The following is a 13139-nucleotide window of genomic DNA, read 5'->3' as shown; positions in this document are numbered from 1 at the left end:
CACAACAGCCCTGATATGGAGGAGATTGAAGATAGCAATTACTGCAGATGCTGAAGTCAGACACAACGGTGTGAAGTTAATGAAACTTCTGTAATGCTGCCTGACCTGTCGTGTTCCTCCAGCTCCACACAGTGTCGTCGAAGGAGTTTGAAACGGCTTTGTTAAATCGAAGAGCAAAGGATCTTGGAGCTCATTGGTTGCCATCTGTTGTGTTTGCCAACAATGAACTAATGAGTGGAGATCCGGAAATGACTCAACCTGTTTCCAACACTTGCTGAAACCCAACTTATCTACGGCCAGTTCTGCTCACTTCCGTCGTAATCTGTCTGCAAACATGTCGCCTGGAGCTCTGTGTTTCCTTCTCACAGTAGCAGCTCTTCTCATGGGTAGGTTGAAATGTTGTCTCTTTCTATGCTTCAGCGCTTTGCTGTGAATTCCATTTCCTCCAGCAGTTCGGGCAACATGGAGGCCGCGATACATTCTCCTCAAATAAAACCCAACTGGATATAAACATGCAACAACAGTGAGCAGAGTTTGGGAGAAATCAGCAAACGTACCTGAGTGAATGAGAGTGGAAGAGTTAGGGTGGACATTCAGTCAGGACTGAGGACAAAAAGGTGATTCAACCGAGGGGAGAGTTTAAAATCCACCAACTGTTTTCAGCTTTCCCTTTAAGTTTCAGGAAATGACCTCCTCATAACGGATTGTCGTTCAACTTCCCTGATTCATTTCTCATGTTATTGATGAAGGGTAACAGACTGATTCTGAGCGATAGAATGTTGAAGCTTGTTATTCTCTCCACTCTTACAGGACTTTGTCGTGGAGATTCTGTCTCACAAACAGCGGCTGCAATTTCAGTGAATGAGGGTGATGATGTCCTGTTGTTCTGTAATTACACTACAACAAGCAGCAACCCTTACCTGTTCTGGTACCGTCAACATTCCAGCGGCTCCACACATTTTCTACTGCAGAAAAACCGATATAGTGAGAATCGAGCGAGCTTACTGAATGACCGGCTTTCCTCGGATTTTGATCATGTGAACCGCACTATCCAGCTGAGAGTGTTGAGAACAGAACTATCAGACTCCGCAGTGTATTTCTGCGCACTGAACCCCACAGTCACTCAGAACTGAGCTGACCCTGTACAAAAACTCTGAGGGCGCCACTGATCACGATACTACATCAGGCAAACAGTGAGATAGGAATGGATCTGAAGTAGTTCCCGAATTCACTGTGATGTTTCACACTTCTAATTCGGACACAAAACTTTCATCCTTAGAAATCTATCGTTGAAATAATCTCGTGCCGTCAGTTTCGTGACTACGAAACAAATGATTGAGTTTGTGTCTTTCATGATGTTCCAAATTACAGCAATGAGGTCCCATCGAAAATTCAGAAATTGGTTTTGATCAAGCAAAATCCTCCAGTAATAGACGGAACTGGGTTTGAGAGACAGCGACGTGAAGCAGGATGCGAGAAATAAAACACTGGACCAAACTGATTATTGTTAAGCACGTTGTGGTTCTTGCTCCTTTCCCTCACGTTACAGTTCCAGATTGACAAGTGAGAGATGCGCAGGCCCAAGATAATGCAGACTTGCTCGAAAATACTAGTAAGGAAGTGGGATGTAACTCATACCTGAAAAACTCACACACATAATTAAAAGCATTTTATCGTGCCTGTTTAATGAGTCAGGGCCTCCAGTGAAAGCTTCAGTCAATTGAGTCTTTTGCTATTTGGCTGAATGGAAATTAACATTTTTCATCGCAGACAAAAGCATTTTTCATCCTTTGCCAGCAATTCAGATGTGGACATTTAAGTTGTGCACAGACCAGTGGGTTCCTCTTTTCCCTCTGACAACATTTGAGAGAAACTGATTCCTAGTTTGGTCGTAAGTCACAAAAGAGACATTCCTGACTCTGGGTGTTCAAATACAGTGAAACCTGTTTCACGAATGAAATCTCTTTACCTCGAAGTCTGCACCTTTGGTGTGTAATTTAATTCAGTCTCTTCGACAGATTTTCTTTGAAAAGTGTGGAAATCTATGGATAAAAACTCATCTGACTCCACACACAATTTACCACTACTATCCTTGATTGGGCCTAATCTTACTTTCATCATTCTTTTATTCCTTAAATACCGATAGAAAGCCTTTGGGTTTACCCTGATCCTATCCGCCAACACCTGCTCATGTCTCCTCCTGGCTCTTCTGAGCTCTCTCTTTAGGTCTTTCCTGGTTACCTCATAGCCCTCAAGTGCCCTAACTGAGCCATCACATCTCATCCTAACATAAGCCTTCTTCTTCCTCTTGACCAGAGATTCCACCTCCTTCGTAAACCACGGCTCCTGCACTCTACAGCTTCCTCCCTGCCTGACAGGTACATACTTATCTGGGACACACAGGAGCTTTTATTTGAATAAGCTCCACATTTCTAATGTGCCCATCCCCTGCAGTTTCCTTCCCCATCCTATGCTCCCTAAATCTTGCCTCATCTCATCGTAATTGCCTTTCCCCCAGCTATAACTCTTGCCCAGTGGTATACACCTATCCCTTTCCATCACTAAAGTAAACATAACAGAATTGTGATCGCTATCACCAAAGTGCTCACCTACTTCCAAATCTAATACCTGGCCGGGCTCATTACCCAGTACCAAATCTAATGTGGCTTCTCCCCTTGTTGGCCTATCTACATACTGTGTCAGGAAGCCCTCCTGCACACACTGGCAACAACTGACCCATGTATAGTGCTCGAACTATAGTGTTCCCAGTCAATATTTGGAAAGTTGAAGTCCCCCATGACAACTACCCTGTCTCTCTCACTCCTATCGAGAATCATCTTTGCTGCCCTTTCCTCTACATATCTGGAACTATTCGGAGGCCTATAGAAAACTCCCAACAGGGTGACCTCTCCTTTCCTGTTTTTAACCTCAGCCCACACTACCTCACTTGACGAGTCCCCAAACATCCTTTCTGCAACTGTAATACTGTGTCTGTCAGTTGTAACAAAAACCTTTACTGTGCTCCAGATGCAACATAGCAATGGCTAAAATCGTGCACTTAGTCAAATCGTAGAGTTGTGCAAACAAAAAACTCTTGAATTTTGTCAATGTGCACTTTTTGTTCAGAATCTTTCAGTTTACCGTAGAATATCATTAGTTGTGTTTGCACTTATTACCTGTATACAGTAGCAATAAAACAAGGACCTACGGATGTTGTAGATTTGAAACAAAAGACAAATTGCTTACGAAACTCTGCAGGTCTGGCAGCAGCTGTGAGGACAAATGAGAATCAACTTATCCAGCCCGGTGACTCTTCGTCATAACTGTCTGTCCCAGTTGACTGTCATTGCGAAATTAAAAGTATGTCATGAGGGGAATCTTACAGTTCCAATTTCAACATTTACGAGTATTGGAACCTCCGTGATTCCGATCTTTACTTGAGTTTGAATCATAAGCATCAGACTTGTTGGTCACATTTCAAATCCCAAGAAAATATTACACAATTTTTCATGTTTTTTAAAATAGATTAAACATTTGTTTTAATGACTTAGTGATATTCAAAATAAGTAAATAACAATGTTGATGCCCACAAAATTTGCAGTAGAGCAGGAATAGTTTCTACACATCAGAATATAGTTTTCCTTGAAGAATGAAGACCAGTCAATCAAGGTTTCAGTGACTGAAAATTGACTCACCACATTTCTCCGAATCTCCCACTAGGTGGTGCACTTTCTCCATTAGGAATCTTCACGCAGGGACAAGAGAGAAACGATTGTTCGGACTGGAAAATGTAATTACTTGTCTGAAGAACATGCAAAATATCCTCACTGTTTGGCTCGATTAACGTTAATCACTTTAATCAACTTTGATTTATTTTGTGGTAGAGGGAAGGTGGAGCACGTTATTCAACGTGAAGTGTGTGTGTGTGTGTGTGTGTGTGTGTGTGTGTGTGTGTGTGTGTGTGTGTGTGTGTGTGTGTTTGAGCCGAGGGGGGGAGTGGTGGTGAGACTTTATCTGGATCTGCTGTTAATGTGAAAGATATAACCTAAATCTGAGCATTACTGAATGATCGCACAGATCGTACAATCCAGGCAAAAAAATAAAAACAGCCAAGATCAATGTCATAATGGGCTGTTCGTCAGTACAGTATGAAAGTGAAGTTAAAAGTGACAGATTCAGAGAAATAGATGCAATAGTCCTGAGACATGAATGAGGGCGATGGAACAAAGGATTGACGGAAGAATGGCTACTGAGAGGGAAGGACGTAAAGAGCTGAATATCAAATGAAATGTCCCAGACCATTAGAAATCTAAAATACTGATCACGAACACAGACTGTGGTTTAGCTTCTCACCCTGAAATGCACAGCTTCTGGTAGTTTTACATTGTGTTAGTTTTAGCAACAACGCATTTCAAGGCTGACAATCTAACTGTTCATTTCTCGAATGGAAAAGCATAAACACGCAAGTATTTTAAAAATTTAAGTGAGAGAGAAGGAGAACGCATTTCACACTGATCCATCCTGGTGAAAGCAAAACAACATGACAAAATTATTTGCAGCCGGTGAGAGTTGTGAAGGGAGACACCAGAACCTTCTTCAGCTCGTCTCGGAATTTGTTCTGGGATACTGCATAAATGAAGATGTTGTTGCACGAACTGAGTATCTGCAGCATGTTGGTGGTCTCTTGGAGAATGAATTGCGGGTGAGTGAAATCCAAGCCACTGAAGTAGGTTACACCAGTAACCCGCACATAGAGGAAGCGCCCGACATAGGTGACCCATAGAAGGAGGAAGCTCAGCGAGATGGTGAAGAGCAGTACAATAGACCGCTTGCGATTGGCCATCTCTGGGTCTCCATGGCTCGCCCTGCTCCGGAGCCTCCTCCGAGCACTGCTGGCCACTAAGATGTATTTGACAGTCAAGACATTGAGCAGCAAAATAAGAAGAAATGGGAGAACAGGCGTCAAGATGTGATTCAGCCAGTCATAGGATTTCCATGCAGGTGAGTTATAGTATGCGTCTCTGAATTCACAGAACCAGGACACGCCATCCACAACGTACAAGGGCTGGTAGACGAAGTAGGAAGGCAGGTTCTTGACGCAGCTCAGGACGCAAACCACTCCGATGAACAATGAGGCCGTTTTCTCGGTGCAGTACCTGGCCTTGAGACTCTGGCAGCAAATGGCGACAAAGCGGTCGATGGTGAAGGCCACTGTCAGCCAGACTGAACCATCTCGGCTGGCATAGATCATCACAGTGCTGAGTGCACAGGCGTTTGTTGTGGACAGGGCGCTGTGCCGGAAATAAATGCCACCAATCCGATTTAGGATGCACCCAGTGATGATAACCAGAAAATCGCTCACTGCTATCCCCATCAAATAATAGGTAGTACACCGAGAGAGTCCACACCGTCCTCGTAACAGTACAACGATGGCCAGCAAGTTGGCTGTGAGAAATTGCAAACCATTATTGAGCTGGTTTGAGTAATCATTACATATAGTTTTAAGCTTTAGTGTAATTACAGATCTGCAATAATTTTCTTCGAAGTATTCAAGAAATCTATGCATGAAACGTTTGAACACAGTGATAGCTGATTATTCCATATAACCCCAAAAACGTTAGCTTGTAGCTTCCAGCATTGCAACAAAATTTAATCTTCAGCAGCATATCTGATCCACATTCAGTCAATACTATCCATTACAATCCACAAATCAATAATGTAATAAACAATTGTTACATTAAATCTGAGTGTAACAGGTGGGATATGATCTTGCTGCATCTTAAAAATGTTAAGTACAACTTTACATTCCCCATATGTATATCGTGATCTGGGCTGAGGTCCTTTCAGCTGGGAATATCAGAAAATTGAAAAAAGCTATTCCTGAAATGGAACAGAAAGATTTTGTTGTACTTAAAAAAAGGAATTTGGTACCCGTTACTTACCAGGGACACCAATAACAGCCAGAGTTGGATAGTAAATGGCATAGAACGGGCCATTTGCTGGGCCATGCATCACTTGTGATGAACTAATGGAATTCTCGAAAGTCCTCACCTCAGCTCTGAGTCACAGTTAAACGTCTCTCATTTATCCAACATCAGGGTCTCCAGAGGAACAAGTAAATTGGAACATGTACCTGATTTTCAGTTCAGTGAACAAATAGCATTAATTACGATTTCATGTCTGCTATGTAACGCTGGGAAGATGCAAAGTTACGGACACATTTGACCTGAACAGCTACGCAGAAATTATGAAGCTCCCTTTCACATGTTTTGATGTCTCCATTAAACAGAGTGCCCATGGCAAAATTGGAGCTGAGGCCTTATGCCTGATCTGAATGAAACCTCAGGCATTATCTGCGACTATCCCAAGTGTTCCATATCTTTAGCTGTCAGATTAAGTCAATGTTTTCGTTCCACGATGCTGATATATTAACATTCATCTATATTTACAACGGAACAGTTTGAAATAATGGTTTACCAATATAGTATGATGTCTGAGGAGGAGGCAGCGCTTATAAATTCTTTGGCACATGAGAACAGAATACGTCTTGCACAAAAGGTTGATAGACCCCTGCCCGAGATGGGCTGCATTCCACAGTCTTGAACGATTTGGCTGGAGAGACCATCAGTACAATGATTGTCGTCGTTGGAAGCTGGAGAAATTCCAGACATTGTATCTGGGGATTAGAAAGACACCACTATTTAAGACTGGCGGGCGAAGAAGTAATTGACTAAGAGCTGTTCAGTGTCAGCATTGGGAAAAATGTCAAATCATATAAAAACACAAGTGATAAGTAGGCACTTCGAAAATACTTACATCACTGTGCTGAGTCCATATGGGGTTATTAAAGGGAAAACAGATTGGCCAAACTCACACGAATTTGTTTGGGACAGTTATACGGAAAGCCAATAAATGTGTACCCAAAAGGTTTATTCAAACTTTTGAAAGCTCTGGATAACATCCCACAAGGAATTCAGGAAATAAAATTGGAGAATGCGAGATTGATGTTTCTATATTGCCATGAATTAATGCGGAGAAATCAAACAGTAGAAATAAATTGACTAATTTGAGGTTGGACCACCAATAGCAGTGGGAGCGCAACAAACATCTTCATTGGGCAGCAGAGTTTGACATTTTATGTCATGATTGTATGTGGGAAGCAATCACAAGATTTCTAATTTTATTGCTGTCATAAAACTGGGTGGTAATGTCATTCCTGGCAGCCACAGGGAGGCTGAAATGGGGTCGAGACAAACTACCTGTATTGGAATGAACCCGGCAGATAGTACATAATATATTATTTTGACTTTATCCACATTAGTAGGTAACACACCAGGTAGAATGTTTCTCACGTTGTGAATTATGGGAAGTACAGGCGTTTAAAGGGATCTGGGGCTCTTACTTCATGACTCACTACTAGTTCGGACTCTGGTGAAGAATGCAATGAGGTCTGCAAATGAAAACTTGGTCTTCATTTCAGGGTGAAGTGAATACAAGATTCAAGGTACACAGCCTTGATGTAATGCTGGGACCTCAGCAAGAGGCCGCACAGATTGGCCATTTTGCACTCCTGGGTAAAGTTGGGTGCAATGATTTGAAACTTGCTTTCAGCACTGATTTTCTGGACTCCTCCAATTTTGATTATCGGGAAGTTCTCTGCACCTACCTCATGCGCACCAGATGAAGCATCGTGAACGATTTCTTCACGTCTGTGCAAAAATAAGTGCAAATTTCACATTTTTAGCAATTTGTCTCCATTTGGCTGGTTCATAATGTAGACTGGAATAATCTGAAAGAAAAAAATCAATCGTTTTGGACTCATTTTTCTCCAAAATTGATGTAATGTAACTTGGCAATGAAATGTGGGCCCTTGTTAATGTTGAGACAAGCCCTGATTTCATTGCACAAAATCTCCAGACTCTGCCTGTGTTGGCTTTTCACCTCGCCTTGAGTATTATTAAGCATTGACTAGTCTCTGAAATTTATCTAGGTTATTCTGCGTTTGCTTGCATTTTAACTGACTCTGATGATATGCTACCAGTTGCTTGCACGAAGTGCATTTCAGACAGCACTAATTCTATGATTGTTGTACTCGGTCCCCATTATTATTGAAAATGTGCCTGCATCCTTGATTTGTAGGCATGGTTGTGCGAGTGTTAGTAAGGCCTGACAATTGTTTCACGAATCCCCGTAATATCAATTTAGCTTTGGTCTGTGCTGGTGTTTCAACAAACTCTAATTTGAACAAATCTGAATAATCCAGCCCACTACCTCGCATGTTGCACATCTGTCTTTGCCTCGATTGTATTCTTCAAGGAGCCGAATAAGGTTTTAATGATCCCTACCTCCTTGACCGTTGCATTAACGTCATACTGTGCAAATATTGCTGTTGTTCTTCAGGGTATATTGTTCTTTGGCATGATTGTACATGCCTGTCCTTCTTGATTATTATCGAGGTTCGATCTCAATTTCTATTGACAGAGCCTTTGAGTCACACAGCATGGATGCAGTCCCCCTCAGTCCAGAACTTCCACACTGAGCATGTTCTCAAACTAAACTTGCCCCACCTGCCTGCATTTGACACATATCCATCCAAGCCTTACCTCTGCAAAAACGTACCGAAATGTCTTTGCAACGTTGTAATTGTACCTGTATTCATCTGACGATTTTGTGTCCTTCCAATTCCATAGACAGCAGTCAGTGGTATGCTACATAAAACTATGTATCTTTAAAAATTAACGATGTCTCAAGTATTGTTGCATTAATTCCTTTTTCTGCTTATGCAAAAATCCGAGTATCCACAGTTCTTGCAAACGAGACCACATCATTTTTTCGCATTACACAGCCATCATGTTAATTGAATAATAGTGTTAAAGAGACACAATACTGTGTCAATGTTTGTGGCTGAAATGGTTTAATCATTGATTAGGCGCTGGGAAAATCTCCATCTCTGTATGATCAGAAACTGCTTTGTTCAGTAGAAGAGTGAAACAAAATAAATATCCTTTTTCAATTGCTCATTTGCAGTTGCATTGTTTGAGAGCAAAATGCATCTTTCCCTGTGCTGTCGCAGGAATAATAGATGCAGAATATGAAACAGGAAACAGTTACATGATAAGTTCGAGGATAACTTTGTGATCAAAGCTTCACAGAAAATGACAGCTCTGGTCAAGTACAGGGATATTTTGTTTTGGGTAGGGCTCATTATGTACACAATTGTGGGAACAAAACTCGCTGTTGTGAAATATTGTAATTCTTTAAATTGCACATATTTTACGCATTTTAGTTACATATTGAAATGTTCTCCTTGCCTTGAATTAGAATCTGCAGTTGCTGTCTTGTCGTCTCCTGAATCCTCGGAATGAATAAGTTCTTGCGCAGCCTCACACTCTTGTTTCATTGTGGTTCACCCCACTGTACCACACCGAAGCATCTGACAGCTGGACTGTGTTAACAATGAGAGTGGTGGAGCCTTTCTCACCATTCGCAGATACTTTAAACATTGCTTCTGTGCTTTCATGCTTAAACGTGGAGAGATGTATTGAGCAGCGTGATTGGTGAACTGACTGACAGTGTCAGTGATGAGGGCCCAATTTCGGCCTCGGTGACTCTCTGTGTGAGTTTGCACATTCTCCCCCTTTCTGCATATGTTTTCTCTGCATTCTCCGGTTTCCTTCCACCGTCCAAAGTTGTGCAGGTTGCGTAGATTTGCCATGCTAAATTGCCCATGTCGCCCAGGGGCGTTTAGGTTAGTGGGTTAGACAAGGGAAATGTCGACGTGGGGCAATGGGTCAGGGTGGGATGCTCTTTCGAGGGGTGGCATGGACTTGTTGGGCTGAATCCCTGTTTCCACACTGTAGGGCTTCTATAATTCAATCTTTCTACTACTTATGTCGCATATCCCTCTGTCGTGACATGCTATAGGTAAAGACATCTTTGTGTCCATCAGTTTATCTTAAATGTAAGATACTTCATACACTTTGTCTGGGGTAACAAGGTTTTGTAGCATCATCCCGTTGGATGCTTCAGGAACAGAAAGCGAGATTTTGCAATATCCCTATTATTTGTAATACTTACCTTCTGGTAAATGTGAAATGGGCCAGCAGAGACCTAGCACTGCCAAGTTATAGCACAACGGGTTTCACACTTTGTCTCACTGTGCCTGCTTTGCACATTAGATCATTGTGTCATCCAGATTGCGGTTCCATCTATACAGATGACGTTGGACGTATTCGATCTGTGAATGGTCAGCGTGTGGCGGTCTATTGACTCATTGCCCTGGTTCATGGACCCGATCAATGTCAGAGCCCCTGTCAGTGTTTGTCTGTACCAGGCTACTGTGTCTGGAGTACGAAGGGAGAGCTGTCAGTCCAGTTCAACCCGGTCACCTTCTATTGATGCTACCCGATCTACCTGCCTGCTTTGATCCTCACGTTGGACAGCTGTAATGAAAGAAACGTCACTCAAACAGTAGGTCTTCTTTTGCAGCATGTTTCATCGAAGACTTGGTGAAATAGAGAGTGTGATGGATCGAAATGATAGCCCTGACAAATGAAAGAACGTCAAGAATGGAGACAAAAGTGAAACAAATCTGGAAGGAATGGAATTAGTAAACAATGGGAATGGATGAGGGAAAAAAGTAGGAAAAAAATAATCAGGAGGGAAAGAAATGAATCAACAAATGCTAGCAGAATGAGACAGGAGGGGATTCAAAACAGGGAAGGTGGACTGTAATCCCGAGCTCACCTTTAATCTGGCAGTCAAGCATTTCCAATAGATCTGCATTCCCTCAGTATCAGTAAAGCAGAAGATTGCGCTCTCTCCCCCTTTACGACTGGAGCATTTTAAAAAATAAGATTGCTGAATCATAAGTACATGGGAGAAGTGAACACTGGCTCACTGTGTGTTGGGAAGAAAAAAGCAATCTGAGGGGATTTTCCAACCCCACATCATTTCAAGAAAGTGGTGAGAGTGGCGACGGGATACATCAGAACTTTCTCCAGCTTCCCTTGAGACACCACATAGTTGAAGACGTTGTTGCAGGAATGAAGTCGACAAATTATTTTGGGTGTCTCTTGGAGGATCTAGTGAGGGTCACTGAAATTGTCCCCACTGAAGTAACAATTATCTTTAAATAACACGTAAATAAAATGTCTGACAAGGAGAAACCACAGGATGTGGAAGTTTAGCGAGATGACATACAGCAGGGCAATGGATCTCTTGTGGTTGGCCATTCCTGCGTGTCATCTCTTTCCAGCGCCCCAGAGCCTCCTCAGTGTTCTGCTCGCTGCTGGATGGGTCTCCTTGACACGAAGTCGCGCAGCAGGAAGAGGAAAAACGAGAGAAAAGGAGTAATGATGTGAAAGAAACAACCATAAGCCTGACTAGCTGGCCAGGTGTAGAAATTGTCGTAGAAACTGCAAAACCAGGGAACCTCGTCCAAAATGAAAAAAATGACTGAAATGCAAACTAGTAAAGGAATGTTCTTGATATGGCTCAAGGTGCAGATCAGTCCAGTGATCAGTGATGCAGTTTTCTTGGTGCAGTGCCTGGCTTCCAGCTTCTGGTGGCAGATGACCATCAAACAGTCAATGGCAAGGGCGACTGTCAGCCAGACAACGGAATCAATGGTGGAATAGACCATCAAGCCGCCGAGAGTGCACGCAGGAGTGGTGGGCAAGACACTTTCCTGGGTGATGTTGCAGCTGATTCGGTTGACGATGACTGTGGTGACAAAGATGCTTGTGATGACAAGGAAATCACTTTCTGTGATCGCCACCAGATGGTAAGTGATGCAACGGGAGAGACCGGACCGTCATCATGTTGGATGAGAAGCGGTAACAAGTTCACAGTGCGTTATCAACAGAGACAGATATCAGTGAGCTCACTCCAAACACCGGCAGTTCTCTCCTGGAAACTTTTACAATCTTCAACAACTACATTGCCCTTTCGAGTCTCCGCATAATTTGGATCTATTGACAAATGTCGCACATTTGGTGCAGCATAACACTACTTTATGACACATCTGTTCATGCGATCAGACCCGGGAACAGATATTCTCTGGACACCAAGTAAATGCCAATAACAACTTGGTCAATTCAGGGTAAATGGAATATTGTGATGCCCAAGAAGTGACTTATGCCAAGCACCAACCATCCTTCAAACCATAACACGGTGACAAAAATTGGCTCCTCACCAGTGATGTACCAAACTTTGCTATCTCATGTTTCTCAATTGCAGAAGCTCCAGCGCCTATCTGCAACCATTCCAGTAAAATCAAACAACTGTCTGAAACCTTATGTTAACTTCTGTTCTGTTTCCCTCATATCCCTCACATCGGCACTTCCAACCAGATTTAATGAGTAAAGCCCTAATCGTTGGAATTATGACTTCAGCTGCTCCGCTCCTGTCACCTCCTTTCAGGCGCTCCGTTGATCAAACATGTTGACAATATTTCTTATTCCTCGGACTGAATTGATTTTCTAAATTGCTCCAGTGTTTTATACGTGCAGAGATGTGGCTCTAGGCTAAGTGTGTCTTCACTGGCTTTTATTTAAAATACAAATGTCCAAAATTGTGAAACTGTGCAGCAGAGAAGCAAATTAACAACGGCTTAAACGCCTTGCATCTTCAGACTAAACTCTAAATAATTTCAAAGACTACATTAATAATGGTGCTATCTATTGTGAACTCTGTTATATCCGAACATGGAACGCACTGTAGACTCATGTGATCACTGAATGTACGTTTACATGACAAACCATCTCATAAGATACTGTCACACAGTAAAGCATATTCAAATATTGCAATGAGATCCATGAAAAGTAGGCATTTTACAACGATGATAAACAATTAATCCAACAGTGGATTAAAATCCTCGTTTGCATTTTACTGAATTGCAATGCAGCCTAATCTGTGACAATATTTCAGTTTAACATTCATGCAAATTCATTCAACACAATTCGCTGTTCAGTGTCTAATCGAAAAAATTTCGATAAATATACCAGATACAAAATTCAAGAACAGCTTGCCTTTCATTACAATGAAATTGTGATTAATGTACCACTATTTGGTATGACAAAAATAGTCTCGAATAAATGTAATGTATGCACTGGAGGCGAGTTGAAGTCCCTTAAAAT

General features: G+C 42.1%; 1 gene segment (V, D, J or C); it reads left to right on the top strand.

The window, feature by feature from the left end:
* The first annotated feature begins 245 nt into the window (after positions 1-245).
* On the top strand, positions 246-1485 carry LOC125449168 (T cell receptor alpha variable 19-like). The segment is given in 2 exon segments: positions 246-386; positions 811-1485. Coding segments are annotated over 2 exon segments (375 nt in total).
* The last annotated feature ends 11654 nt before the right edge of the window (positions 1486-13139 follow it).

Source organism: Stegostoma tigrinum, chromosome 43 (assembly GCF_030684315.1).
Source record: "Stegostoma tigrinum isolate sSteTig4 chromosome 43, sSteTig4.hap1, whole genome shotgun sequence".
Taxonomy (NCBI): domain Eukaryota; kingdom Metazoa; phylum Chordata; class Chondrichthyes; order Orectolobiformes; family Stegostomatidae; genus Stegostoma; species Stegostoma tigrinum.
Note: the sequence above shows the minus strand (reverse complement) of the source record. Positions and strands in the feature narration are given on the sequence as shown.